This window comes from Balaenoptera ricei, chromosome 9 (genome assembly GCF_028023285.1).
Source record: "Balaenoptera ricei isolate mBalRic1 chromosome 9, mBalRic1.hap2, whole genome shotgun sequence".
Classification (NCBI taxonomy): domain Eukaryota; kingdom Metazoa; phylum Chordata; class Mammalia; order Artiodactyla; family Balaenopteridae; genus Balaenoptera; species Balaenoptera ricei.
Genome location: NC_082647.1, coordinates 37,192,890 through 37,220,710, shown reverse-complemented (window position 1 = coordinate 37,220,710; position 27,821 = coordinate 37,192,890). Strand labels below are relative to the sequence as shown.

The window sequence follows — 27,821 nt, the reverse complement described above, 5'->3', positions numbered from 1 at the left end:
TATGAGCTACTTGCTGCTGCCTGGTGAAACAGAAGAGGTCAGGAGGGAGTGGGCTGAAACCCAGGAAGGCGCCTGTTTATTGTTTACAGAGTTTCAGTTCCTATTTTATCTCTAAATAGCAGCTTTCCCACAAGCTTCATGGTTGAAGGTTTAGAAAGCCAAAGACACTAACTCTATTCTTCACTATAGATCTCAAACTATAGATCCTGTCTAGGCCTAAGTACTAGATCTCAGAAGAGCTTTATAAAATCTGTAGGGTACTATCCTTAACCATGACAGTTATCACAGCAATATTTTGACACTTTCATATCAAAATGCTATGACAAAGATTGAGTTATATTTATCAAAAGGCAAGTGACTGAAGAAAAAAAATGTCAAAGAAAACATAAGTACCATCACTCTCAAACACTCCATATAAAACTAGTGAATGTTTTCTAAGGTTCAATACCAAAAAACCAAGTTATACTAGTTAACTAGGAAAGATAGCACTAACTAATGGAAAATCCATTCTCTGAGTGTAATGAGTGATTTTAAAAATTACGGACCAGAAAGACTTACCTACAAATGAGGGGGGGGGGAGATAAAAACAAAGCTTTCAAGTAAAGCATTTCTTTTGGAGAAGTACTAAACAGGAGATTTTTATTAAGAAAGTGATTCTCCTATGGATAAGAAGGAGGTGATGATTTAAAGTTGCAGCACAAACAACACAATTTACTCTTCAACCCACTCAATTTTATACATATACATACATCTTCTGTTCCTTGACTTTAGCCAATTGCTTGTATATCTCCATCCTCTAATTTAGTTAATGCTGTTGTATTAGCATTAAAACTAAATCCAGTTAAATTCTTATTTAGATGATTCAAGATAATAAAAAAATTTACTCTATAGACTTACAAGTACAAAATAATATGTGTGTTGTAGTCACTTGGGGAGAACTCCTGAATTTCCCTAAAGACATTATCCTATCTTAACCTTTTCACTTGCTATCATGCTTCTCTTTAGAGTATCATTACTCTTTAAACCCCCTGAAGAACATCCTCTCAATCTGTATCCAATTAATGATTATCCTCCTAACTCTTATATTCATTATACCTTCCTTTTCATCCCTGTTATACATAAGCATTCCCTAAAGTTCCATAATTAAGGTTTCTCTCTTTCCTTCTCTCCTTCTACTTTACAATTTTTCTCCAGACTGTTTCAGGTGATACTCTCAGATGATATCAGGTACTTCCAACAATCAAAATAATCCCCAAATGCAGATGATACTTCTATATCTACTTTCTGATTTTTAAAATTTGTTTCTTAGCTCTAGATGCACATTTCAACAATATGCAGGATAATAATAAACACATGCTGTTGAATTCATTAATTTAACAAGTATCTATTGGGGACCTTGTATGTGTTGGCACTATGCTAGGAGCTGAGTTACCCACAAGGCAGAAGTGGGTGGACCTTATCTTCACAGGGTTTACAATGTGGTCTAAGAGGAAAGACAAACCATAAACAGAATAAGGAAAATACGATGAGTTAGAGCAGGGGTTTTCAAACTTTTTGGTTTCAGAATACCTTTCTACTCTTAAAAGTTACTGAAGACATCAAAGAACTTTTGTTTATATGGGTTATATCAATTGATATTTACTGTATAAAAATTATAGTTGAGTAAATTTTTAAAAATTTATTCATAAAAATGAATAAAATCATCACAGGCTAACTTTATAAATAGCATTTTTGGAAAAAAATTACATTTTCCAAAACAAAAAATTAATGAGAAAAGTGACACTGTTTTATATTTTTTTTGCAAATCTCTGTTGTCTAGCTAAACAGATAATAGCTGGATAATCATGCCATCATGCTTTAGTGTGCTTTTTGTGTATTTCCCATTTCATCACATGACATATTAAAAAGACAATTACTCAATAGTTACGTTTAATACAATTTATAATTTTTATTGCTTCATCGCCAACAATCAAGTTGAAACTGGAGTTTTTTTTTTTTTAAATTGTGGGTGCATGGTGAAGAATACGACTGTTAATATAATTTGGTTTCACTGCCTTGATTTGTGCTAAGATGTCAGCAACCTTATCCACCATTGCTTCTGAACTATCAGTACAAATAGCAACATGGTAAAAAAGGCAAACAATATTTTAATATTAACATGGAAATACTTTGAACTCAAAGACCTCCCCAAAAGGGCCTCAGAGACTCCTAGAGATCCATGGATCACATTTTGAAATCTGCTATGTTAGAGGATTCTGTAGCCTTGTTGATGATACCAAATCTAGGAGTAAAGGAAGTTCCTCCTCAGAGTGTTGAATGTTTAAGACTATATGTAAGGATTAACAGGAAATTATCCAGGTGAAGGGGTTGAATGATGGGTTGTGAGAGGATGCTCTAGGCAGAAGGAAAAACACCAGGCCGAAGCTGGAGTTCTACATGAATAAAAGAAAGATCAGTATTATTAAGTCATATAGTTAAAAAGAAAAGGTACTGAGGAAATGAGGGATGCCGAGGTCAATAATGAAGGATTTTCTATGTTATGTTAAGGAGCCTGCATTTTATCTGAAGAGCAAAAGAAAATCCCTGAACAGTTTTAGGTAAGAGAGTTGGCATTATCAGGTTTACGTTTCAGAAAAAAATTCTCAGGTTGAACTGTGGAGAATGAATTGCAATAAAACTGGAAATAGAAGTCTACTGTAGGGCTTTCCTGGTGGTGCAGTGGTTGAGAATCTGCCTGCTAATGCAGGGGACACTGGTTCGAGCCCTGGTCTGGGAAGATCCCACATGCCGCGGAGCAACTGGGCCCGTGAGCCACAACTACTGAGCCTGCGCGTCCGGAGCCTGTGCTCCTCAACAAGAGAGGCCGCGACAGTGAGAGGCCCGCGCACCGCGATGAAGAGTGGCCCCCGCTCGCCGCAACTGGAGAAAGCCCTCGCACAGAAACGAAGACCCAACACAGCCAAAAATAAATAAATAAATAAATAAATTTATTAAAAAAAAAAAAAAGAAGTCTACTGTAATTGCCCTGGTGGGAGAAGAGGACAGAGAGATGTAGACTGACTGAAGTGATACTGAGAACTTAGAAATAATAATAGGACTTGGTGATTAACTGGATGTGGGAAGTGAGATAGGGAAGGAGTCAAGATAAAATCTTTAAGTTTCTAGCTTGGGCATACAGATGCATTTAATGAAACAGGGAACATTGGAAGAGGAACAAATCTGGGTGATTCAGAGAGTAGGAAAGGGGAGAATATTAGCTTGCTCATGATACAAGGGTATCTCACAGGCACAAACGCAAACAGAGTTTAGTAGGCACCTAGATATATGAAGTTTAGATCAGAGCTCTGAACTGGAAATACAGATTTGGTATCACCAGCATATACGTGGTAACCAAAACTATGGAAGTAAATTAAGCTGCCATGAGAGGATATGAAAGTGAAGAGAGCACAGGACCAGCATTTAAGAGGCAAAGAAAGGGGATGTACTGCTATTAAGAAATGACAAGAAATGGACTGATAAAAGGACGTGTCCTTACAGCACATGTATTAAGATGAAGACATTTATTTTTTAAAGATAACACTGCAGTCATAAGGGGAAGAATACATAAGTTGACTGTTAATAACAACTAAATTACCATTAAGACTCATAAAATAGGTAATAGCACATGCCTCTGCCACCCCCATAAAATGAATAACATTCATTGATATTTGTTTCAGGACGAGTTTTATTAGGCTTTAGGTAACTCACTAGAAAATGGTAATTTGTTAGTTAAAACACCAAAGACACTATTTCCTAAATTATGTTTCTATAATTCCACGTAAGTCTAATTAGCTTTATATTTTTTATTAGATCAAATTAGATTCAATTCCAGTTACCAAAATAATAAACAACTTGTTTTAGATAATAAATCTTTAATTTACTATCTGTTGAGGACATAATATACAGAACTATAATAAAAATCTTATAAACTGAAGTTAACAGAATTTTGGGGGAATGCTTTAAATCTTACTAAGGAAGCACATTTACTTTAAGAATTCCTCCAAACAGGGACCTCCCTGGTGGTGCAGTGGTTAAGAATCCGCCTGCCAATGCAGGGGACACGGGTTCAAGCCCTGGTCTGGGAAGATCCCGCATACCATGGAGCAACTAAGCCCATGAGCCGCAACTACTGAGCCTGCGCTCTAGAGCCCGCAAGCCACAACTACTGAGCCCACACACCTAGAGCCCGTGCTCTGCAACAAGAGAAGCCACCGCAATGATAAGCCCGTGCACTGCAATGAAAATTAGCCCCCGCTCACCGCAACTAGACAAAGCCGCTGCACAGCAATGAAGACCCAACACAGCCAAAAATAAGTTAATTAATTAAAAAAAAAAAAAAAAAAAAGAATGCCTCCAAACAGAATTTTTGGTAGAAGATATTTTTTGGTCATCATTTTAATTTATATATACAGTCAGATTATAGAGGTCTGGATCACGGTATTCTTCTTATGACGATGTGCCCATTGTGCTATTGTTACCCAAATGATGTTTTGAACCTATATAATCATCACTACTTCCATTCTCAACATCTAGTACTTTGGGTCATTATCTGAAAGCTCAGACCTTTGGGGTTTTTATACATAGTTCTTCCTATTTTTTTTTTAACAGAAGACTATACAGCATTATTTTATTTTTATAAATAAAGGGAGACTCAGGAATGTTAGATATTTTCCCAAGGTTATTCTCTGAGCCAGTGTTAAAATTGGGAAAGGAACTATCTAACATTTTAAAAAGAAGCAACTGATAAGCATGGATTATTAGCATTCAGCTTATTCATAATCTCCAATATATATATTTTAAACCAAGAAAACCTATGGAGGAAAACTTTACATTTTGAATTGGTAATTAATACACATTGTTTCTGTAGAAATAGCTTTAAAATATTATAATATACATGGCTTTAAATGGGACTTAATATCTTTTTTTTTTAACAAGAGGCATCAGCCACCATGTCTGTCTCTTTTTTAAAAATTTTATTTATTTATGTATGTATGTACATATGTATGTATGTATGTCTGCGTTGGGTCTTCGTTGCTGCGCACAGGCTTTCTCTAGTTGCAGCGAGTGGGGGCTACTTTCGTTGTGGTGCGTGGGCTTCTCATTGCAGTGGCTTCTCTTGTTGCGGAGCACGGTCTCTAGGCGCACAGGCTTCATTAGTTGTGGCACACGGGCTTCAGTAGTTGTGGCTCGCGGGTTCTAGAGCGCAGGCTCAGTAGTTGTGGTGCACGGGCTTAGCTGCTCCATGGCATGCGGGATCTTCTCGGACCAGGGCTTGAACCCATGTCCCCTGCATTGGCAGGCAGACTCTTATCCACTGCGCCACCAGGGAAGTGGGACTTAGTATCTTAATATTTCTAAAACTCCATATTTGATATTTGTAATCACAATTTTATCCATTTAGTGTTTCAGTGAAATAAATGAAGAATTTTACTCTCAGGTTCAAATTTATATTTGTATATATGCTTTGATTAATATGTAATGCATTTCAAACTAAAAGGAAAACACTTGAAAAGCACTACTGAAACAAATTTTTCATTTATATACTGCATTATGTTCAAAAGACATTTAACTTCCTCCTTTACTACTGTAATATCTTTTACTTACTAGGATAACCTTCAATGTTAAAAGCCAAAGAAAATATGAAGAATGCTAAAAACTGAATAAAAATCAACTGCTAACTAAAACTCTGAAAAAAAAAGAACATTAAAATGGTATTCAAAACCACTATTTAATTATTATAAACCGAACTCTCAAAACCAGCATTAGTATGTCGAATTAGGTCCTCTTTATTAGATATTACCTATCATCATGTATTGTATTCTCTCTCTGTCACAAGCCTTTTAAGAATCTGTCCAATATCTTACATCCTCAGGCAGTATGGAGGTAAGGTCCCTAAGACTCTTGGATTGGCAATGACCATCTAATAAATAGTCTTTCCTTTTGCTCAGTGCCACCTCTTCCTTCTCCCCTTCTCTATCAGTTAACTAAATGTCAAGTAGATGATTAAAAAAACCTGATTCTACTGTCCTAAATATGTCTTTCCTTCTTTCATTTCCTTCCATCCATCCGTCCACCTGTCTGTCTGTTCTTTTACCCATGAAGCATGTGTTAAGCCCCCACTCAAATCACTATAAATGTCCAGTAATATCCTGAGTACTAAAGAGCTCATACAAATTGATAGACTTAAGATCATAAAACTTAAGTGAGCAAATGACATGAACAGACAATCCTTAAAAAAAAGAAATAATGAAATGATCCTATTCGAAGCCTTGGCTTAGATGCTAAGAAACTTAGAGTCAAAACTGTGTGTTCTATTTGTAACAACAGTAATGGACATAAATTGCAGATGAGTTTCTTCTCTTATATTGACTGATTAATTGGTAACAGCTTCTTAGAGTACTGTGTAAAAGGGATTCTGAGGCCAAGTCCAGGCTCTGTAGGAAAGATCCAATGACCAACTACTTACATTTATCATGGATTTTGGAAAGTATTATGAAAGCATGTATGCCATGTTTCTACCATGGCAAGTACTAGAACATCACAGAATGAATTTTATTTTTCTGATTTCATATGATTTTTTCTTTTATTTAAAAATTTTCTTTTTTACTTTAGATTGGGAAATGGGAACACTGGTTTAACATCTTAAATTACATTCTGCTGGGCTCACAGAATGAATTCAGAAGTGTTCCCTCTGATTCTATATTCTGGAACAGATTGTAGAGAATTGGTCTTTTTTTTCCTTAAATGGTAGATATCACCAGCGCAACCAACTAGGCCTGATGCTTTCTGTTTTGGAAGACTATTCATTATTGCTTTAACTTCTTTAATTAATAAAAACCTATTCAGATGATCTATTTCTCTTTGTGTGAATTTTGGTAGATTGTGTCTTTCAAGGAATTTCATCTAAGTTATCGAATTTGTGGGCATACAGTTATTCCTAATATGCCTATATTATCCTTTTATTGTCAATGTGATCAGTAGTGATGGCCCTGCTTTCATTTCTAATATTAGTAATTTGTCTTTTTTTTTTTTTTTTGGTTAGCTTGACCAGAGGATTATCAATTTTATTGACCTTCAAAGAACCAGCTTTTAGTTTCACTGATTTTCTCTATGGTTTTCCTGTTTTCAATTTCATTAATTTCTGCTCTAATTTTTACTATTTCTTTTTCTCTGCTTATTTTGGATCTAATTTGCTCTTGTTTTTCTAGTTTCCTAAGGTAGAAGTTTAGATTACTGATTTTACATTTTTCTTCTTTTCTAATATATTCATTCAATGTTAAAAATTTCCCTCTAAGCATGCTTTCACTACATCTCTCCAATTTTGATAAGATGCATTTTCATTTAGTGCAATTAGTGCAAAGTATTTTAAAACTTCTCCTGAGACTTCTTGTTTGACCCATGTGCTAATTAGATAATCTATAAATATTTTGGGATTTTCCAGTTCTCTTTGTTATTGATTTATACTTTAATTCTATTGTGGTCTGAGAGAATACTTTATATAACTCAAATCTTTCTAAATTTGTTAAGGTGTGTTTTATGGCCCAGAATATGGCCTATTTTGTAAATGTTTTGAAAAAATAATACTTTTAAAAAGAAAGCAAAGTACTTATTTTGTATCATTTACAAGTATATATGTACAACATGAAGGAGGGTCGGGACACGGCGATCTTAGTATTACAAGGAATGGTAGTAATTGGGGCTTGGGATAAAATTTCCAGCTATCACATTATATACAGATTCAAAAAGTGTCACGTCTCAATTCTGAGCCATAGATGACTTTAAAAAGTGACTCTAGTAGTAATAAATTTTTGGTTTTCGTAAAATGTAAGTGAAAAAACCCAAGGTATTTTTGCTATGTGAGCCCTCACTATCTGAACCCGGAAATCAAAATGACTTGATTTTGTGATAAGACCGGGAAAAAGATAACCCTTGCTAGCTACACTTGCTACCCAAAGTTGGAAGTCAAACAGATTTAGATAGTAACAAATACATATCTTCCTACATAATAATATCTATAAATAAAGAGAGTAAACATCTGACCTTTGACTATTTCATCTACCTCTCTAAAAATGTGTATGTGTAAGAGAGCGAGAAATTCTCTTTGGAAAAATTGATTATTATTTTATATGAGGATCACTTTCTATTTAGACACATAAAGTGGTAGATATTTATGATAAAATATAATGCAGAATGAGTGTTTTAATAGCACAGAAAGAGCAGTTTACACAAAATTTTTTATACTGCATGGTCTCTATTGTGTAAGAAAACAGTGCCTATTAAAAAGACTGGAAAGAAATATACCTAAATGTAACCAGGATTGAGTAATAATGTTTCTACACCTATAATCTTCTCTACATGCAAATTTTTCATACTGTTATCGTATTTCATTTGCAGTCAGGAAAATATACAATACTGATTTTAATACAACATGATAAGTACTGTAATAGAGTATTAAAAGGTTTGATATTGGTACCAGAGTACCAATTCTTTTGAGAAGTTCAAGATAAGTTCTGGAAGGGAAGATGCTTCAAATATAGCCTAATATAATACAGCAATAGTTGATCAGAAAGAGGATATATTGTACTTGCAAATGCCAGAAAGTGAGAACATGCGTGTGCCACTAGGGGAATTTAAACAGTTCCATAAGACTAGAATATGGGCTGCAATAATGGTAGGAGGAGCGGAAGGGATAAGTCTACATACACATGTTGGGGCCAGATGCTATACAAAGTAGTTTCTAGAATGAAGGAAATCTAAACCTAGCCATCCTAGGCTAAGACGTTTCAATGCTTAATTTCAATACTAAGTAAGTCCTGACCTATGACAATCATATTTCCTTTAAATACTTAAAACTACTTTTTCTCCTTTACAATTAAATCAGAGACTGAAATTTCTTGACTATGGCAGGGGAGAGGCTGGCAAATCCACTCCTCAGTAAACAACTATAACAAAGAACACAATCACCAAACACAACCATTTCAGGGCTCAAACACAGGCAAACACATTGCAAAGTGTTTATTCATGAAAACCAGCGAAATCTTAGCTAACAACAGTGGGGATCTGCGGTGTCTTTGCCTGAAGCCACTCTCATCATCCCCACCCTTTGCTCCGTTGGTATGGAAGTTCTTTGAGGACAGGGCTGGCTGTGAAAAACAGCAACTACACTGCTGGAAGGGGTTAATGGGATTTGGAGCAGAGGGTGAAAAACCCACAGAACAATGTCAGTAAAAGTAACAAACATGGTAAGAAACAAACAGGGCAAGTCAGCAGCTATGCTAGCTTCAGGCTGCAGTTTTGGTTGGCCAGAGCTGTAGACTGGAAGACTGGGCAGAAATTTAGAAATTCCAGAAATATCCTAGAAATAAGAGAGGCACAGAAGCACTAGATAAACTTTCCACATAGCCTTGGCTGCTTGGGAGGCTAAATGAACATGCACGGGAGACCCACAAGGGCCTGATGGAAAGCAAAAAGTGAGGCAGACTTGGAGACTGCCTGAATTTTAAATGTACTCCCAAATCAACACACATCCACTGGCAGAGGGTGGGAGCCCTACAGGCTGGAGAGGTGTTTGAGCACAACCTCTGACCTATCATTGACCCCTAATCTGTGCAGACACAGGTACAAACCGTAGGAAACCAGCCTAAAAAAATAAAAATAATAGTAATGTACGAACTACCAGGGAAACAGACCCCACAGATTAAGTGCAGGGAGATTACTAAAAACCACCACCACCACCACCCTCCTTGGGGAAAAGTCCAAAACAAGAGTTTCTATAACTTCAAAAATATATTGGACAGTTTTCAACAAAAAATTATGAGACATGCAGAGAAAAACAGGAAAGTGTAATCCATATTCAAGAAAAAGTAAATAGATTCTGAGTGAGCCCAAATGTTGTATTTAGCAAAGACCTCAAATCAGCTATTATAAAAATGTTCAAAGAATTCAAAGAAACTACGTTCAAAAGAGGAAAAGGAAAATATGACAATGACTTAACAAACACGGTAATCTCAACAATGAAACAGAGACTATAAAAAAAGAACGATATAGAAATCCTAGGGTTCACATTTTCCATATGTACCTGTTTTCGATAGCACTGTTAACTATATAATTTCTTATGCTGGTCAATATTTTAAAAATATTTAAGAATGTTCATAACACCTGAGTTATAAGATGTTTAGTAACTCATTATGCTTTGTAAGCTTTGTAGTAACCTTTGAATAAAGGTAAAGATCTTTACCTATAGAACTAATCAAAGGTATATTAATTTTTGAATGAAACTGCTTATACCTAACTAGATAATATTTCAACATGGTATAAAATCAAAGTAACCAAAGGTAATGTTATGTTGATATCTACAGGTTTGGAAATGTTTTAAGAGGTTAATTTAATTTTATTTCCATGGTTAGCCTGCAGTGTCTATTAGGAATGTTTCTAGAATTATTCAAGCTTAACATTTTCAAGAGAGTAATACAATATTACTTGATTCCACAAATTTATTCTGGTACTATGGTATATAAATAATTTTAATACTGTTAATAATTAATTGGATTATAATACATACACAATGAAATATTATTTAGCCATAAAAAAATGGGAAATCCTGCCATTTGCAACAACACGGATGGACCTTGAGGTCACTGCACTAAGTGAAGTAAGTCAGACATGAAAAGACAAATACTGTATGATCTTACTTCTATGTAGAGTCAAAAAAAAAAAAAAAGCCAAACGCATAGAAACAAAATCAGATTTGTGACTGTCAGATCACAAATTTAGGGATTGGGTGAAAGGTACTTCCAATTATAAGATAAATAAGTTCTGGAGATGTAATGTTCAGCATGGTAACTATAGTTAACAATACTGTATTGTATATTTGAAAATTGCTAAAAATTCTCATAAGGAAAAAAAATGGTAATTAGGTGAGGTGAGGGATGGTTAACTAAACTTACTGTGGTAATCATTTCACAACATATACATATATTAAATCACTTTGTTGTATGTGTTAAACAGTGTTACATGTCAATTATATCTCAATAAAACTGGGAAAATACTCATGTACTTATTAAATAAAATTTATGCCTATATGCATATATATATATATATTACCAGCAGGCAGATTTTTATATTGAAAATAAAATAATGGCAATTGGTTCTATTAATAATCTTCCATTAATTCCTTATTTGTAATTTGTCAGTGGGTAGCCACTTTAAATTTAATTTAATCGGATTTCACTGTTTTGATTCTTTGTATTACCATAAAATGTAACATTTAATGAATGATTCTTTCTCATTTTTAGTGAGAACAATCGATGTTATGGAACTACTAGTTTCCCAGATATCCCTTAAAATTTTATGCTACTTTCCTACCTAATAATATTACAAATTTACATTTCTCAGACTAACATACTACCAGAGAAGCAAGCAAACTGCCCACTACTTGGCATAAACCATTACACTATTTTACATTATTAACACAGCTATCCAGGATAATGTTAATAATCTAAGGAGAAAAGTATACTTACTCAGTTATAAATTCAGGGTTTGTAAAGCTGAGGTTGGTTAAATGACCTTCAAGTTTAGAAGATTCATGCGTATTTAAGGCTGGAGTGGTCTTAGTGGCGAGTACAGCTCTTTTTTCATCTTTTTCAAGTGCTTTTCTCTTCCCACCATTTTGGAAATATTCTCTGCATACACTACAAGGCAAAATAAAGTTATATTTTAAAACAATAGGTATGAATATAATATAAAATGGGAAAATATTAACCTTTATTAATCAAAATGGGAAATTTTCAAATTATAGTGTCCTATTTTTAAAATGTCAAACAGAGGTAAATTTGAGCACCTGTAGCATTTTCAAATTTTGAAAATTACCATACAACAAAGCATGATCATAGATTATGTTTAAAAGTGTTTTTTCAGAAGTACAATGTGCCTGTATGTTTTGCTGAACTTTATTCTTAGCTAAAACATAAGTTCCTCCAGAAAAGCTTAGATAACTCTGTTATTCAGTGACAGAATCCAAAAAGAATAGTAGTCACAGTTAATTCTGAGCCAGCTCTGCTGGTAGTAGACAGTTGTTTTTCAGATCCCTCCTGGTTTATAAAAACAAAGTCACACATATATACACTAATATGTATAAAATAGATAACTAATAACCTGCTGTATAGCACAAGGAACTCTACTTAGTGCTCTGTGTTGACCTAAATGGGAAGGAAATCCAAAAAAGCAAGATATATGTATACATATGGCTGGTTCACTTCGCTGTACAGTAGAAACTACAACATTGTAAAACAACTATACCCCAATAAAAAAAAATATATATGTATAGTTTTCACACAAAAGAGAAGCTCCATTAAACTATACCTAATTGCTGTTAAAAAAAAAAGTCACAAAATCAGGTTGCCAACATATTAAGAATCATGCTATTTGCTCTGAAAGAAGAGCATAAAAATCTGGTTAAGGTAAAAATGGTATCATATTATAAAGGTATACATTCAGAGAGAACAAAGGTTTGAACATAATAGTGATTTTTATAACACTTGGAAATTATTCCTGTCCATCAAGAGACCACTACCACTTGTCTCAATTCTTATAATATAAATGGATATTAAAATGCAGATTTTTCGAGATGTATTATCTCAAGCTCATTTAGTTTAGCCCATATCAGTTGTTATCCGTAATCAGAAACTGATGACTGGCATTAAGATTAAACAATTTTCTTCATACCTAATACAATTTTAGGGTGAAAATAGTAGGGTACCATGCCTGGGTATGTAACAGGACAATAAACATGAACCACAGAATCAACTCAAAACACTTACTAGCTATTAAAGACAAGAAACTTAAAGGAAGAAAGACTGGTATGATCTGCCTCTGGCCCTTGAGCTTACAATATGACAGGAGATACGTACTTAGACAATTAACTGATATACTTATCAAAGCTTAAAGTGAATGTAAATGGAAACTAAACAAATTTTCTTTCTTTTTAGATTCTTAAACCACGTTATTATTCCATATAGCTCATACTCTGAACAAGCTAGACTATTTTTCTCCATAGACACGGCTTGGTGCAGTTTCAAAAACACATGGCTAGAGAAGAACTGAAAAATTAATTTAAAACTGATTTCTGCAAGTAGAACTATGGTGTCTAACGAAACAATGCCCATTTCTCCTCACACTTAAAGGATGCTATTAGTTCAATTTCAGTTTGTCTAAGTATCTATTAAAGACTTCTTTAACTTATCCTATGGAGATTTAATTTTAACTCAAATTATATACAGGAGTTGAAACTCATTTATCATTAATCAAACATTTATTAAGTACCTATCATGTGCCAGGCACATAGGTGATGGAAAAACAAATTGAAGAAGGCATTGCTGCCCTCAAGGAGCTCAGACTAGTGAAGGAGACAAATAATTATATATTGGGTTGGCCAAAAAGTTTGTTCGGGTTTCCAAAAGAAATTTTTGGCCAACCCAATAGTAAAGAAAATATAATTGATAAATACCTAACGCCCAATCTAAAATCAGTAGTATAAGCTGATTTTAGGAAGGTAAGTAGGAATAAATCAGGCTAGGAAGAATGTTAGTTAAGGAGGAAAGTGCTTTCCTGGCAGAGAGAACAGCATGAGCAAAGGCATGGAAGAGAAAAGCAACATGGATCCCGCAGAGATAGACATCAGTTCAAGGCATGTGAAATTTAAACTGCCAGGCAGAAAATGGATGGATGGACTCATAAGTGAAAAGGTCCTAAGGCCAACACACATATAGAGAGGAATGACAGCCACATGACACTGGAGAGGTAAGCAAACTTCAGATCATGCAAGACTGACAGGCCAATTTAGGAATGTGGCCTTTTTTAGAAATCTAATATAATGACAGAAATGGTTTAGTGGTTTCTTGGAGTGGGGGGTGGGCTGACTACAGAAGTGTACACTAGAGCTTTTTAGAGTCATGGAAAAGTTCTGTATCTAGACAGTGGTGATGGTTACACAAGTGTAAACAACTGTCATTACTCACTGAACTGTACACTAGAATGGGTATATTTTATTGTATATTAATTAAACCTCAGTAAGGTTGATTGAAAAATATAGCCTGAATCACCTTGGAATTAATACTAAAAATAATACCTTTGTCATATAATATTTCACTAAGGCATGAAACACAAGGGTAAAGAGATTGCTTACCTTTCTATTAGGTGGAACCACAAAGAACTGCTGATATTCAATAGTTCTTGACCCACAAAAATTGCAATTTTATGTGGTTCAATCTCAATGTTACCTAGAGACTTGACTGCAAAATACTTAAAGGGCTAGAATTCCAGATACTCATGGGATAATAACTGCCATCTAAACCCCAATCTCCCTACAAAACTTCCAAAAAATATACAAATCATTAGGAAGAGCAAATAAAAGCACACACAGTTCACACCTATGGCATAACTAGAAAACAGGAATAGCACCTTATTTTACATGTAATTGGGGAAATAAAAATCTGAGGCCAACTGAGTTGGCTTTGGAGTTACCCAAAGTACAGAGTCAGATGAGGACTGTGTAAGAGAGGAAGGTATGATGGGGTCTTAGAGGTGGCACAGAAAAATAGATAATACCAGCTAAGGTTCACCACAGAGAGAGTCCAACTCTGAATGGAGAGATCTTAAGACTTATGGGACGTAGTGAAACAAAGCATTAGGCACAGGAAGACCAAAAGGAAAAAGTTTGGAAAGTATATGGGAAGGGCTGTCACCAAAGGTGAGAGCCCTGTGAAGATATTATTTCTGAGGGAGAAAGGAAGCACCTTGAAAAAAGGGGGTATCTCTGGAGGTGTGTTGATAAAGGGAAAGAATGAAGCAATTAAGAATAAGGAGCAAACTGACATAAGTTAAACCTGTTAAAAATTCATAAATCAGCCAAAAGAGGACAATATTTATTAAAGGAACTCCACTTTCATATTTGTAGCAATCAAGCAAGGATCTTTGGAATTAAGAAACAAAGCAAGCACCCAAACCTCTACCTATACCTCTAGAGACAGTCCAACATAAAAGACAAAACACATAAAAGAAATGTCCAATGAATCCAGCAATCATACAAGTTTCTATTAGAAGGGGAGAGAAAGATATCAAAATTTTTCAGTGGATGAAAATTCTCAAAAACGCAGAAAATAACAGCTATAAAAGAGAAAAAAATTGTAACATAACACTTCAATATTAATTATATATAATTAAGCAATGCAGATATGAAAAAACATTTCAAATTTGAAATTAAATAGAAAACTGAGGATAAAGAAGAACTACATAAATAGATATTCCATGAATATGGATAGGAAGACTCAATACTGTCACTATGTTAGCTCTTCCCAAATTGATTTATACATTCAACACAATCCCAATCAAAAGCAGAGCAAAATATCTTATAGATAAAACAAATGGATTCTAAAGTTTACATGGATAAGCAAAGGACCCAGAATAGCCAACACAATATTGAGGGAGATGAACAAAGTTGGAGGACTGACACCATCTGGTTTTAAGACTTAATATAAAGCTATAACTATACTATTACTATTAGTAATCAAGGACAGTATGTTGTAGGCAGAACAATAGACAAACAGATCAATGGAACAGAAATACATTCAACTGATCTTTGACAAAGGAGCAAAGGCAATACAGTGGAGTAAAGACAGTCTTTTCAACAAATAGTGCTGGAACAACCGGATATCGACATGCCAAAAAATGAACCCTGACACAGACATTACACTCTTCACAAAAATTAACTCCAAATGGATCACAGAGCTAAATGTAAAACACAAAACTCTTAAGAGAGTTTTATAAATTTTTAGGAGAAAATCTAGATGACCTTGGGTGTTATATCTAAAAAGTCATTGCCAAATCTAAGTCACAATCCTTAAAAGAAAAAATTGAGAAGCTAGACTTAATTAAAATAAAAAACTTCTGCTGTGCAAAAGACAATGTCAATAGAATGAGAAAACAAGCCATAGACTAGGAGAAAATATTTTCAAAAGATATATCGAATAAAAGACTGTTATCCAAAATATATGAAGGACCCTCGAAACTCAACATTATGAAAACAAACAACCTGATTAAAAAATGGGCAAAAGACCTAACAGACATGTCACTAAAGAAGGTACAGATATCAAATAAGCATAAGAAAAAGACGCTCCATATCACATGCCATCAGGGAAATGCAAATTAAAATAGCAATGAGATACTACTACACATTATTAGAATGACAGAAAACCAGAACACTAGCACCACCAAACGCTGGCGAAGATGTGGAGCAACAAGAACTCTCATTCACTGCTAGTGGGAATGCAAAATGGTATAGTCACTTTGGAAGACAGGTAATTTCCCACAAAACTAAATATACTCTTCCCATATAATCTAGCAATCAACTTTCATGGTATTTACCAAAAAGAGTTGAACACTTACCTCCACACAACAACCTGCACATGGATGTTTACAACAGTTTTTTTTTAAAGATTTATTTATTATTTATTTATTTATTTATTTATTTTTGACTGCTTCGGGTCTTAGTTGCGGCACGCGGGATCTTCGTTGAGGCATGTGGGATCTTTCATTGTGGCACACAGGTTTCTCCCTAGTTGTGGCGTTTGGGTTTCTTCTCTCTAGTTGTAGTGCATGGGCTCCAGAGAGCATGGGCTCTGTTGTTCGTGGCATGCAGGCTCTCTAGTTGAGGCACTCGAGCTCAATAGTTGTGGTGCACAGGTTCAGTTGCCCCGTGGCATGTGGGATCTTAGTTCCCTGGCCAGGGATCAAATCTGCGTCCCCTGCATTGTAAGGTGGATTCTTTATCACTGGACCACCAGGGAAGTCTCTACAGCAGTTTTGTTCATAACTGCCAAAATGTGGAAGCAACCAAGATATCCTTCAGTAGCTGAAAGGATAAACAAGCTGTGGTCCATCTAGACGATGGAATATTATTTACCACTAAAGAGAAATAAGCTATCAAGCCAAGAAAGACATGGTGGAACCTTAAATGCACATTATTAAGTGAAAGATGTCAATATGAAATGGTTAAATACCATAATTCCACCTATATACATTCTAGAAAAGGCAGAACTATGGAGACGGTAAAAAAGTCAGTGGTTGCTGGGTGCGGGGGAAAGTTGGGGGGAGAAGGAATTAACAGTTGGAGCACAGAGGATTTTTAGAGCAGTGAAACTGTTCTGTATGATACTATAATGGTGGATACTTGTCATTATATATTTGTGAAAACCCATAAAATATATAATACCAAAAGTGAACCCTAATGTAAACTATAGACTTTGGATTCTAATGATGTGTCAGTGTGGGTTCATCAACTGCAACAAAGGTAGCACTATAGATGGATGTTGATAGTGATGTGACTGCCCATGTGGGGGGTCAGGGTGTATGGGAACTACCTGTATTTTCTGCTTAATTTTGCTGTGAACCTAAAACTGCTCTAAAAAAATAATGATTATTTGAAAGAAAAAACAAAAACAAAAACACAGAATAGACATCATGTGCCTCCTGATGTAGTACCCTGAGAAGGATACAATATCACCTATGTGATATTCTTGCTAATAATATGCTTAACTTGAACCTAATCACAAAGAAACAACCATACAAATCCAAACTGAGACAGTCTGTAAAACTTTGACTTTACAAAATGTCCATGTCATAAAAGACCGAGAATTTTCCTACATTAAAGAAGACCAAAGAGGAATAACAACTAAGTGCAGTGATACACACTGAAGTATTCAGGAGCAAAAGTCTTGTGATTTCTGCAACTGACTTTCAAATGGTTCAACAGAGAGTGAAGGGAAAAGGCGAGGGGGGTGTGGGGGGGGGGGAGAAAAAGGGGAAACGATACAAAATGAGACTAAAATAGAGCAACATTTTTTTTTTCAAAACTGAAGGAAAGAAAGTGTGAGTCAAGGATTTTATATCTAGCCAAGTTATGCATCTTGTAACAAAACTATAGAAAAATAGCTTTTGGTATGTAAAAACTCATAGAATATCACAGTTGCAAGATTATTAAAGCATGAACTTCATCTATGAGATGACTGGGAAATGTTGACAAAGAGGCTGGTAGAGAATAAAAAGCATTAAATGAATTAAAAAAGGATACTTTATCATGCTGAAGACCACAATTCCCAGTGAAGCCATGTACTACGTATCATAGCAGCCATCCTCACAAAGCAGAAACTCCATGAGATGCATGGAGAAACAGGCAAAACTAAAAACAGGGAACTTTAACATACCACTCTCAATCAAGTAAATGAACAATAAGTAAGGTTACAGAAGCCCTAAAGAGCATAATAAGGTTTATCTTATCACTACATAACAAACTTCACTCTCTCTATTCTTTTTCAAGTGCACATGGAATATTCACAAAAATTACCATATACATGTATTAGGCCACAAATAAAACTACAGTAAGAGCCATAGGAAAAATAATACAGACAAAATCAATCTCAATGCAATAAGGCTAGAACTAATAATAAAACAAAAAATTCATTTCACCTGCAAATTGTTTTAAAATTTAAATAACTCTGGAGTCAAAGGCAGAGTACTAATAAAAATCACAGAACTTCTAAAAAACAATAACAAAACCACCACAGGTCAGAATCTAAGAAATGCACTAAAACAGTGACCTGAGGAAAATTCAGACCTTTAATATTTATACCAATACAAATGAAAGAATCAAAATAAATAAAATAAATATCCAACTCAAAGGATTAGGGGAAAAAAGTAAGCAAACCAAAAAAAGGGAGTAAGATATTAATGTTAGGAAAAAACAGAACCAACAAATAAATACATAAACTGGTTCTTTAATTTGCATAACTTTATACAAATAAAGCTGAAAACTTAGATGAAACATGATTTTTCTAGGTAAGTATACTAAATATAGGATATAGGAATATAGGAAAATTTATTAAACTTGACTCTTGATTACTGGTAGAATTAATAAACTGCAGTTAATTTTGCAGTTAAATTGCAAAATTTAAACAAAACCAAAATTCATAGATGAAATAAGAGAAAGTTATCAAAGAGTTGCTTCACCAAAAAGCATCAGTATCCACTGAGGAATTCTACCAAGACTTCAAAAACCAGATAACCCCTGTATTTATCAAGCTTTTAATTTTCTGTAACTTAGGATGTTTTGCTATCTGGGAGGGCCTTACAGACCCAGGGAGAAACTGCCTCTCCCAAGGCTAGCTAATTCCTTAAGATAATAAACAACTTACTTGGGAGCACGCCTCTCATGTGCAACCCAACCATTTCCTTTATTTAACTCTCACACAAGTCCATGTTTCCCATACCCTAAATTAACCCAGGTCCAGGTACCAGACAGTTAGGGACAGCTCCTATGTTCCAAAGCCCACCAAAATTATTCAAACTAGCCAGTCCTATACTGTTTACCCTGCTTTGCCTTTCCCATGTAAACCCTATAAAGGATCAGGTCTATTTTTTCCCCTCACTCCTGCTTCTGCCTCCTGACCAAATGTGGTGCTTCCCTGTGTGACATGGCATACCCTCTTCTCTCAGGACATGTAAGTAATAAATTCTTTCAATGGCAATGACCTCTCCATGCCATCACTCAGTCACCTCTATAAATAAAACACACAAGTACAAATTAGGCAACGCCAAAACTATTTAAACAGTTCCAGACCATACAAACAAAGGAAAATTTTCTAAAGTCATTTTTTATGGAGCAAATACAATGATAATTAGGTGTGAAAATGTCTACAAAAAATACAGAAATATAAAATACAAAATATAAAAATAAATATCAATGTAAAATATGAAATAAAATTTTAACAAACAGAATCAAACATGACCAAGGAGTATGTATCTCAGGAATATGAGGATTATTCAATATAAAAAATCCTTCCATATAATTCACTATATTCACAAACCAAGGAGAAAACTTATTCATTTCCATAGATGCTGAAAGGACATTCAACAATATCCAACAGCTATTCCTAATAAAATCAATCAATCAATCAATCAGAGCTTGGTGAATACTTCCGAACAGTTAAATTGTATCTATATATCAGCCAAAAAAGCCAGCAACTTATATAATGGGGATATACCACACACATCACTGAATGAGTAAAACATAGCTAATGCAATAGACAACAGAAAAATAATTAGTCAAATGAACTGGAGAGAAAGAAATAAAACTCTATGTATACACAGATATGATAATATACCTAGAGAACCCAAAAGAATCAATCACAAAGTAATCCAAACAGTAAGAGAATTCAGTAAAACAGGATGTAAAACATACAAAAATCAAAAGCTTCCACATGTATACAAACAATAGCCTGTGAGGATATACAACGGAAGGAAAGATTTCATTTATAATAGCAACAAATGATAAAGTACCTAGGAATCAACATAATAAGAAATGTGCATAATCACTATACAGAAAACCTTAAAACACGACTGAAAATTCAAAAGTGGACTAGAACAAATGGAAGGATATGTAACTTTTTCATGGATACAATGATTCAACATTATAAAAATTCCACTTTTCTCCAGTTATTAAAAAATTTAATGTAATCCTAATAACAATACAAACTTTAAAAAATTTAGTTAGACCAGTTGATTCTAAAGTACATATGGAAAAAAAAAACCAACAAGAATAACCAAGAAAATCCTGAGAAAGAAGAATGGTGGTGGGGAGGGGGAAGAATGTTATAGAATAGCATGGATTAAATGATATAGACAAGGAATCATTACAGGAAGTCCTAAAACAGAACCAATTATGTGGGGAAACTTGGTATATCACGTGAGTATATGTCAAATCACTGTAGAAAAGGTAGACCTTTTCATAAATGATGCTGGAGAAATAAATAACTATGGGGGGGGGGTTAGATCTATACTTTGCAACAAACACTGGAATGAATTCCAAGGAGGCCAGAGATCTAAATGTAAAAAAAAAAATGATTACCATAAAAGTACTACAAGAAAACATGAGTGAATTTCTAATAGGAATTCCTACAGTCTGGGAATCAGAAAAGCTTTTCTAAGACAACTGGAATCTGGAAGCAATAAAAGAAGAGACAGATATATCTGATTACGTGAAAACAAAAACCTTCTGCATGGCAAAACAAAAACTTGCATGGCAAAAGATACAAACTCAAAGAAAAAGGGCACGTATCTCTAAATTATATAAAGAGCTCTAAAAAAAATCAAGAAAAAAGGGACCAAAAACCATTAGGAAAAAAAGCATCAAAAACACAAACACATAATTCACAGAAAAAAAAGGCAAATATTTCCTAAGTATATGAAAACGTACTCAACATCATTCATAACAGACACGTAAACTAAAATCACACAGAGATATCAATTCCCATCTATCAGACTGGCAAAAATTCAACAGGTAGGCAACATACTCTGTTGGTAAGATTTTGGAGAAACAGGTATTGTCATTTTTGCTGGTGGAATTACATGATATAACGTCTATGGAGGGTGATGTGGCAATATCCAACAAAATCACATATGCATTTACTCTTTTACTCTGCAATTCCACGTCTACAAATCTACAAAGATACAATGCCAAAAATACAAAATGAATATGCACAAGGTTATTCATTACAGCACTATTTGCAACAGAAAAAGCTTGTATGTAACTTAACAAAATGAGGAAGACATCTATATACTTGTGATGGTCACTTTATGTGTCAACTTGACTGGGCTATGGGGTGCCTAAATATCTGGTCAAACATTCTGAGTATTTTTGTCAGGACGTTTCTGGATGAGACTAACATTTAAATGGGTAGACTGAGTAAAGCAGATTGTCCTTCTTAATGAGGGTAGGCTGTATCCCACCACTTGAAGGTCTGCATAAAACAAAAAAGCTGACCCTCCCCAGAGTATGCGAGATTCTTCTTGCCTGACTGCCTTTGAACTGGAACACTGAATTTTTCCTGCCTTCAGACTCAAACTGAAACAGCAGCTCTTCCTGGGTCTCGAGCCTGCTGGCCTCAGGATAGGAATTACACCATTGGTTTGGTTCTCCTGGGTCTCTGGTGTGTCAACTCATCCTGCAGATGTTGGGACTTGTCAGCCTTCACAAACACATGAGCCAATTCTCTGGAGAACCCTGATTAATACAATATCAAATAGAATGATCTCCATGACATAATATTAAGTAAAAATGAAATGTGCAAAAGAGAGTATATGACATGTACCACTTGAAGAGATAAGACAGGATGGATACATGTATATACATTGTATGAATTTGCTTATTTCTGCAAAAAGGAGAAACAAGAAACAAATGAAGAAAATGGAAGGGGGCCTATTCTGAGTATACCTTTTTGTAAAGTTTTGACTTTTTTTTTTAATAGCTACTTTATTTATTTATTTATTTTTAGCTGTGTTGGGTCTTCGTTTCGTGCGAGGGCTTTCTCTAGTTGCAGCAAGCGGGGGCCACTCTTCATTGTGGTGCGCGGGCCTCTCACTATCGCGGCCCCTCCCGTTGCGGGGCACAGGCTGCAGACGCGCAGGCTCAGCAGTTGTGGCTCACGGGCCCAGTTGCTCCGCGGCATGTGGGATCTTCCCAGACCAGGGCTTGAACCCGTGTTCCCTGCATTAGCAGGCAGATTCTCAACCACTGCGCCACCAGGGAAGCCCCAAGTTTTGACTTTTGAACCATGTAAATGCCTTATATTCCCTCAGATTAAAAGAAAATAAGAAAAAAGCCCATAAAACAAAGTAAAGTGAAACTAACTACAAAGTAAATTGGTAACATAACCATACACAAAAGAATTGTTTCAAGTAACTTTTAAACACAGTATTGTGACCCTTAGTGAGATATGTTCTAAAGACGAAAGAACTAACTGCAAAGAAGTCTTAAACTTCACTCAGTTTATTGTTAGAAGTAGAATTGGTACTGTAATTTTGAAACCATTTTATGTTAACTATAGAACAAAGCAAATATGTTGATGTTATTCCAAACTAAGTCCTTCAGAGTAACAGAAGAGATAATATACAAATATAAAACAAAGAAGTTAGGCAAAAAACCTGTAATGTTACATTTGAATAGTAAATATCAATTATGAATTTAAGACTATAAATATTTCTGTTCAGTGAAAAATTCTAGAAGGAAGGACACCCCAGAAGCATATCTAGTGCCCAGATCTTAATTTCTATTTCTCACTACAAGAAACTAAGGCTCCTTGATTGTAGGTCTTGACTTGGAAGGTAAAGCTTATCTTGTAGTAGATAGCAAGAAGTGCTCAAAGGTGATGTCAGAACCAAGAAGCCAGCTTTGAAGAAGCTCCCACTGGCTAAATACGGATTAATTTGAAGACAAACACACACACACAAATCAAAGACTGATGGAAAAAGTGAATCCAGGAGCCTACAGTGATATTCCAAAAACAAACAGACAAAACCCACCAAAACCAAACAACACCACCACCACAACTCATTTGTCACAATCGGAATTGACTATTACACCAACTCCTTACTCTGAAAATTGCTAATTAAACAGAAAGAATTACATGTATATGTTTATTTTTACCTAGCCTTTCCAGAAAACATGTAATCATTCCCTGTTCATAAGGGAAAGTTTTTATTTACAGAAGAATGACCGCTAATAAATGCAACGAATGATACAATTAAAAAAATCATTTTACCACCCCAAATTTATTTAATAAATGGAGTAAACCTGTTAGTTGAAACATTGTTGGGAGACAGGATTGATCCACAAGCCAAAAATGTCACTCTACGTATGACTTGCTAATTACAAAGGGAAAACATAAGTTTACAATGGAAGGATCTAGTAGTTACCACCTTAACCAAATGGCAAAATTTAGCATCTCTAATAGTGGAATAACCTGACAATAAGAACTTGCTAATGTGTTGCAATGTGAAGTATGCAGTTTCACCTAATAAATATTTTGGCAAAAATCTGGGACCTGAATCAACACTTTAGACTCAACGTTCAGTTTATAAGAAATAAAGGAGACTGAGGAAGTAGTTAAATGGCACCACGATAAAACAATCAAATAAATCCAAAACAAAGACACAAAGCTAGTTTTGGATTAGGATACAGATAATCATAACAGACCCCTGGTTGTGCTATAACTAGGAAAAAAGAAAAAAACCTACACAATCTAAAAAATAATGTATTAAAAAGAAATCAAGAGAACTGAGTATGCAAAGAGGTCTAATGGAAGGGACCACAGGCACTTTGTGCATTTGCTGAAAAGGAGCATGAGTGGTGAAGGATCAAGCCTTCCAAGGTAGAGGAATTTTGTTCGATTAAAGGAAAAGCAGCAGAGCTTTCAATGGCTGCTTAGAATGGAGTGACACACTGGAAACTTTAAGAAATCCAAATGCAGAGATTGTTCACCCCATTCTCCTGCCTTCCCCCCATAGGTCTTTTTTCAAGTAAGAAAAAGGTGGGGGAGGGGGGAGCACTGGAGACTTGGGAGTGGGACTAAAAAAGCAAAGAAAATTCTCTGCACTCTTCCATGGGCTTAGGTCCCAGAGTCCTGCTACAGGTTGGTACCTGTAATATACACAGAACAGGACTCACTCTCAAGGCATTTGAAGCCAGATGTGAACTGAAACTATCTAAAGTGGTAATCCAGCTTCAACCCAGCCTAACTCCTGATGAGATCAAAGTGTTCAATCTCTTATCCCAGCTGCCTATCAGAGAAAAAACCATGCCCTCTCTGGGAAAATAATATTTACCCCAGTCTCTTCTAAACATAATGCCAGTATATATGGGTTGGCCAAAAAGTTCGTTCGGGTTTTTCTGTAAGCTGTTATGGAAAAACCCGAACAAACTTTTTTGGCCAACCCAGTGTATTTTTAAAAATTACCAGACATACAATGCAGCAGAAAAAAATGATCCATAACCAAAAGAAAAAACAGCCAAAAGAAACAGAACCACAGATTAATTTTATGTTGGAATAAGCTGACAAGGACTTAAAATAACTATTATAAATTTTTTTAATAGAGAAAAATATTAACTGAATAGATGAAAATATGGAGAACTTCAATAGAAAAATGAAATCTTTAAAGAAGAGCCAAATTATTATAGAAAAATTAAGTAAAATGATATCTTGGAAACATCTCTTTTGGTAACTGATAGAAGGCCAAAAAGAAAAATCAGTAAGGATATATAGAATATTTGAACAATGCTACTAATCACCTCGAACCAACAATCACAAAATACAGAATGTGGTATATTTTACAAATCAACTGACATTTCTCTAAAAACAATGTTAGGGAAAACAAAAACAATAACCTAAAAAATTTAACCACCAAAGCACAAGCCTTGATTTAGGAGAAACAAATTATAAAGTATGTTATGGGGACAATAACAAAAATCTGAATTTTATGCACTAGATATTTTAGGAAATTACTGTTAATCATCTTAATGTGTTTATATAGTATTGTGGTTATGTAGGAGATGGAGATGAAATGTCATGTCATCTGCAATTTACTTTCAAATGGTTCAGGAAATGGTGTGTTTATATGTTCCTCTGTGTGGAGAGTTAGAAAAGGCAAATTCTTTTATTAAACATACAACTATAACTTTATATTGTGTTTTGTTTCTAATTTAAATACTTCATATTACAAATATAATTTTACTAATTTTTAGAAGGAAATCTTATGTATAATTCTTCAAGCTAAACAGTCAACAAAATCTCAGCAAGGTAATGTCAGTAAGACTTATTTCACACATCAAATTCCTCTAAAGTTTTTAGTATAACTACTGGAAGCGAACTTTTGTCAAACCCCTTTTAAAGCTGATTTTAGCTTTTCAGAGTGACACTGCTCTCTTAGAACTGTCAACAGGGAAAGGAAATACATATAACCCAAGTTAGAACTACAGATAACTCATTTCAAAATTCAATATTGCTTTGAAGCCTTTTTTCCCAACCTAGTTTTAAGTTTAAAGTAAAGACACTATAAAACTTCTCTTGGGATTACTTTCCATAGTAAAATCTTTTTACCGTATTTTGCCACTGTTCTTTTTCAGCAGTTTGACCTAAATTCTTATTAATGTTCTTTTTCAGCAGTTTGACCTAAAAATGACCTCTTTCAGAACACATGTAGATACAAAAACTATTGATAAAAACACAAATCTGAGGAAAAAGAAAGAAGAGTGAAGTGTGAGGCATATTCATTATTCAAGTGGAAGGTACAAGCAAATGCTCCTATGAGAATACCACATATCAAAGTGGTATTTGAAATAAAGTCTGAGAGCTTGCCTGATGTATTGGAATACTAATTTAAAAGCAGTGCTGCTAAGAGCAAAGAATGCTGGTCTTAAATAGCGATGGTACTGACTTCCTGATTGGATTACAGTATTACTTTGTATCACAAGGGAAATATTTGGCTCAGTAGTATGCCTCAATTTGCGTTTCTTAGCTTGAAGGAGAAATGTATACTTTGTAGAATAGTCACATTTATAACCATTTTTCCTCTAGAAAAAGCAAAAAAAAAAAAAAAAAAAAAAAAAAACCCAAACATTTTAATCCCAAGCATCTCATTTCTTATTATTCTGGCTCCTTCCTTTAGTTCAACTCCACAATTCTTTGGCTCCACAATCCATTGATAATAACAATCTTTTCATTGTTCCTCACCTACCTCACATTTTCAGCTCACTTCTTACATATCATCATAATCACCACCATGTATACATCACCATCTCCCCTGCTCCTCTCTTAAGTCATTATACTCATTTGAGCATTAACCCTACCACACAGTCTGTCCATTCACTCTCTCCTTCTCCAAGAGAACTGTTTCACTATAACTTTGTGCCTTGATTACTGTAGCAGCTTCCTAACTGGTTTCCTTACTAACATCCTTGCCTTTTCTATAGTCTATCTTAACACTACAATTAGTTCTTAAAAATCACTGACACATTTCAAAAGATTAATAAGATCCTGTTACTTCTTCTTCTTAAAACACTTAATGACTTCGCATCTCATGCAGAATAAAGGCCAATGTCTTTACCATGGTCCACAAGATCCTACAAAATCTAGCTGTTTGTTATCTTATTTTCTATCACTCTCCCCTTCTCATTCTGTTCTAGCCACACTGGTCTCCTTGCTGTTTCTGAAACATGCCAGCAAGCTCCTGTCTCAAGGCCTCTGGACTTGTTAAGGCTTGCTCTCTTACTTCCTTCATGTCTTTTACACATCACTTTAGTGAGGCCTTCTCTGTCTACCCTATTTAAAATTGTTTTATTTCTCCTTGCTTTATTTTTCTCACAGCACTTACCATTATCTGACCTAGTGTATATTTGACTTATGTATTGTTTCTTGCTTCTAACCCTCACTAGCATGTAAGTTCAGTGAGAGCAAGGATTTTATCTGTTTGGTTGAGTGCTATACTCACAGTGCCTATGATGTGACTGGTACACAGTAGACAATCATTTAAATTTATTTATTAAATGAATAAATAAAAGAATGAAGTAAAATACATATTTTTCTCTGGATTATTTGTTGAATAAATGAAATAGGCACTATTACATAACTTTTAAATGAAATCAAAACAGAAACTTTGAATAAAAACTAATTGAAATGAAATATAAACCTAAAGTTACCATAAACTTATTGTCCAAGCAGAAAGATAATGTTTTGTTTTCTGGGAAGTGATTTTTAAATTCAGTCAATATACAAATTCATTCTTATTATTTTACCACTTGAGAGAAATGATCAGCAGTATTCCATTTTCTGATGTTTTTAAAATTAGAAGCTCTGCTATGAGAAAATAAACATTATCCAAAGTCAATATAAGTGCTGGAA

At 34.7% G+C, this 27,821-nt stretch overlaps 1 protein-coding gene across 1 annotated transcript in view; it reads right to left on the bottom strand.

The window, feature by feature from the left end:
- Window positions 1-27,821, bottom strand: part of BMT2 (base methyltransferase of 25S rRNA 2 homolog) — a 79,789-nt gene that overhangs the window by 36,243 nt on the left and 15,725 nt on the right. Inside the window, exon 3 of the mRNA XM_059932686.1 lies at window positions 11,559-11,729. Within this exon, the coding sequence (XP_059788669.1) occupies window positions 11,559-11,729 (171 nt within the window). The remainder of the gene's footprint in view (window positions 1-11,558; window positions 11,730-27,821) is intronic.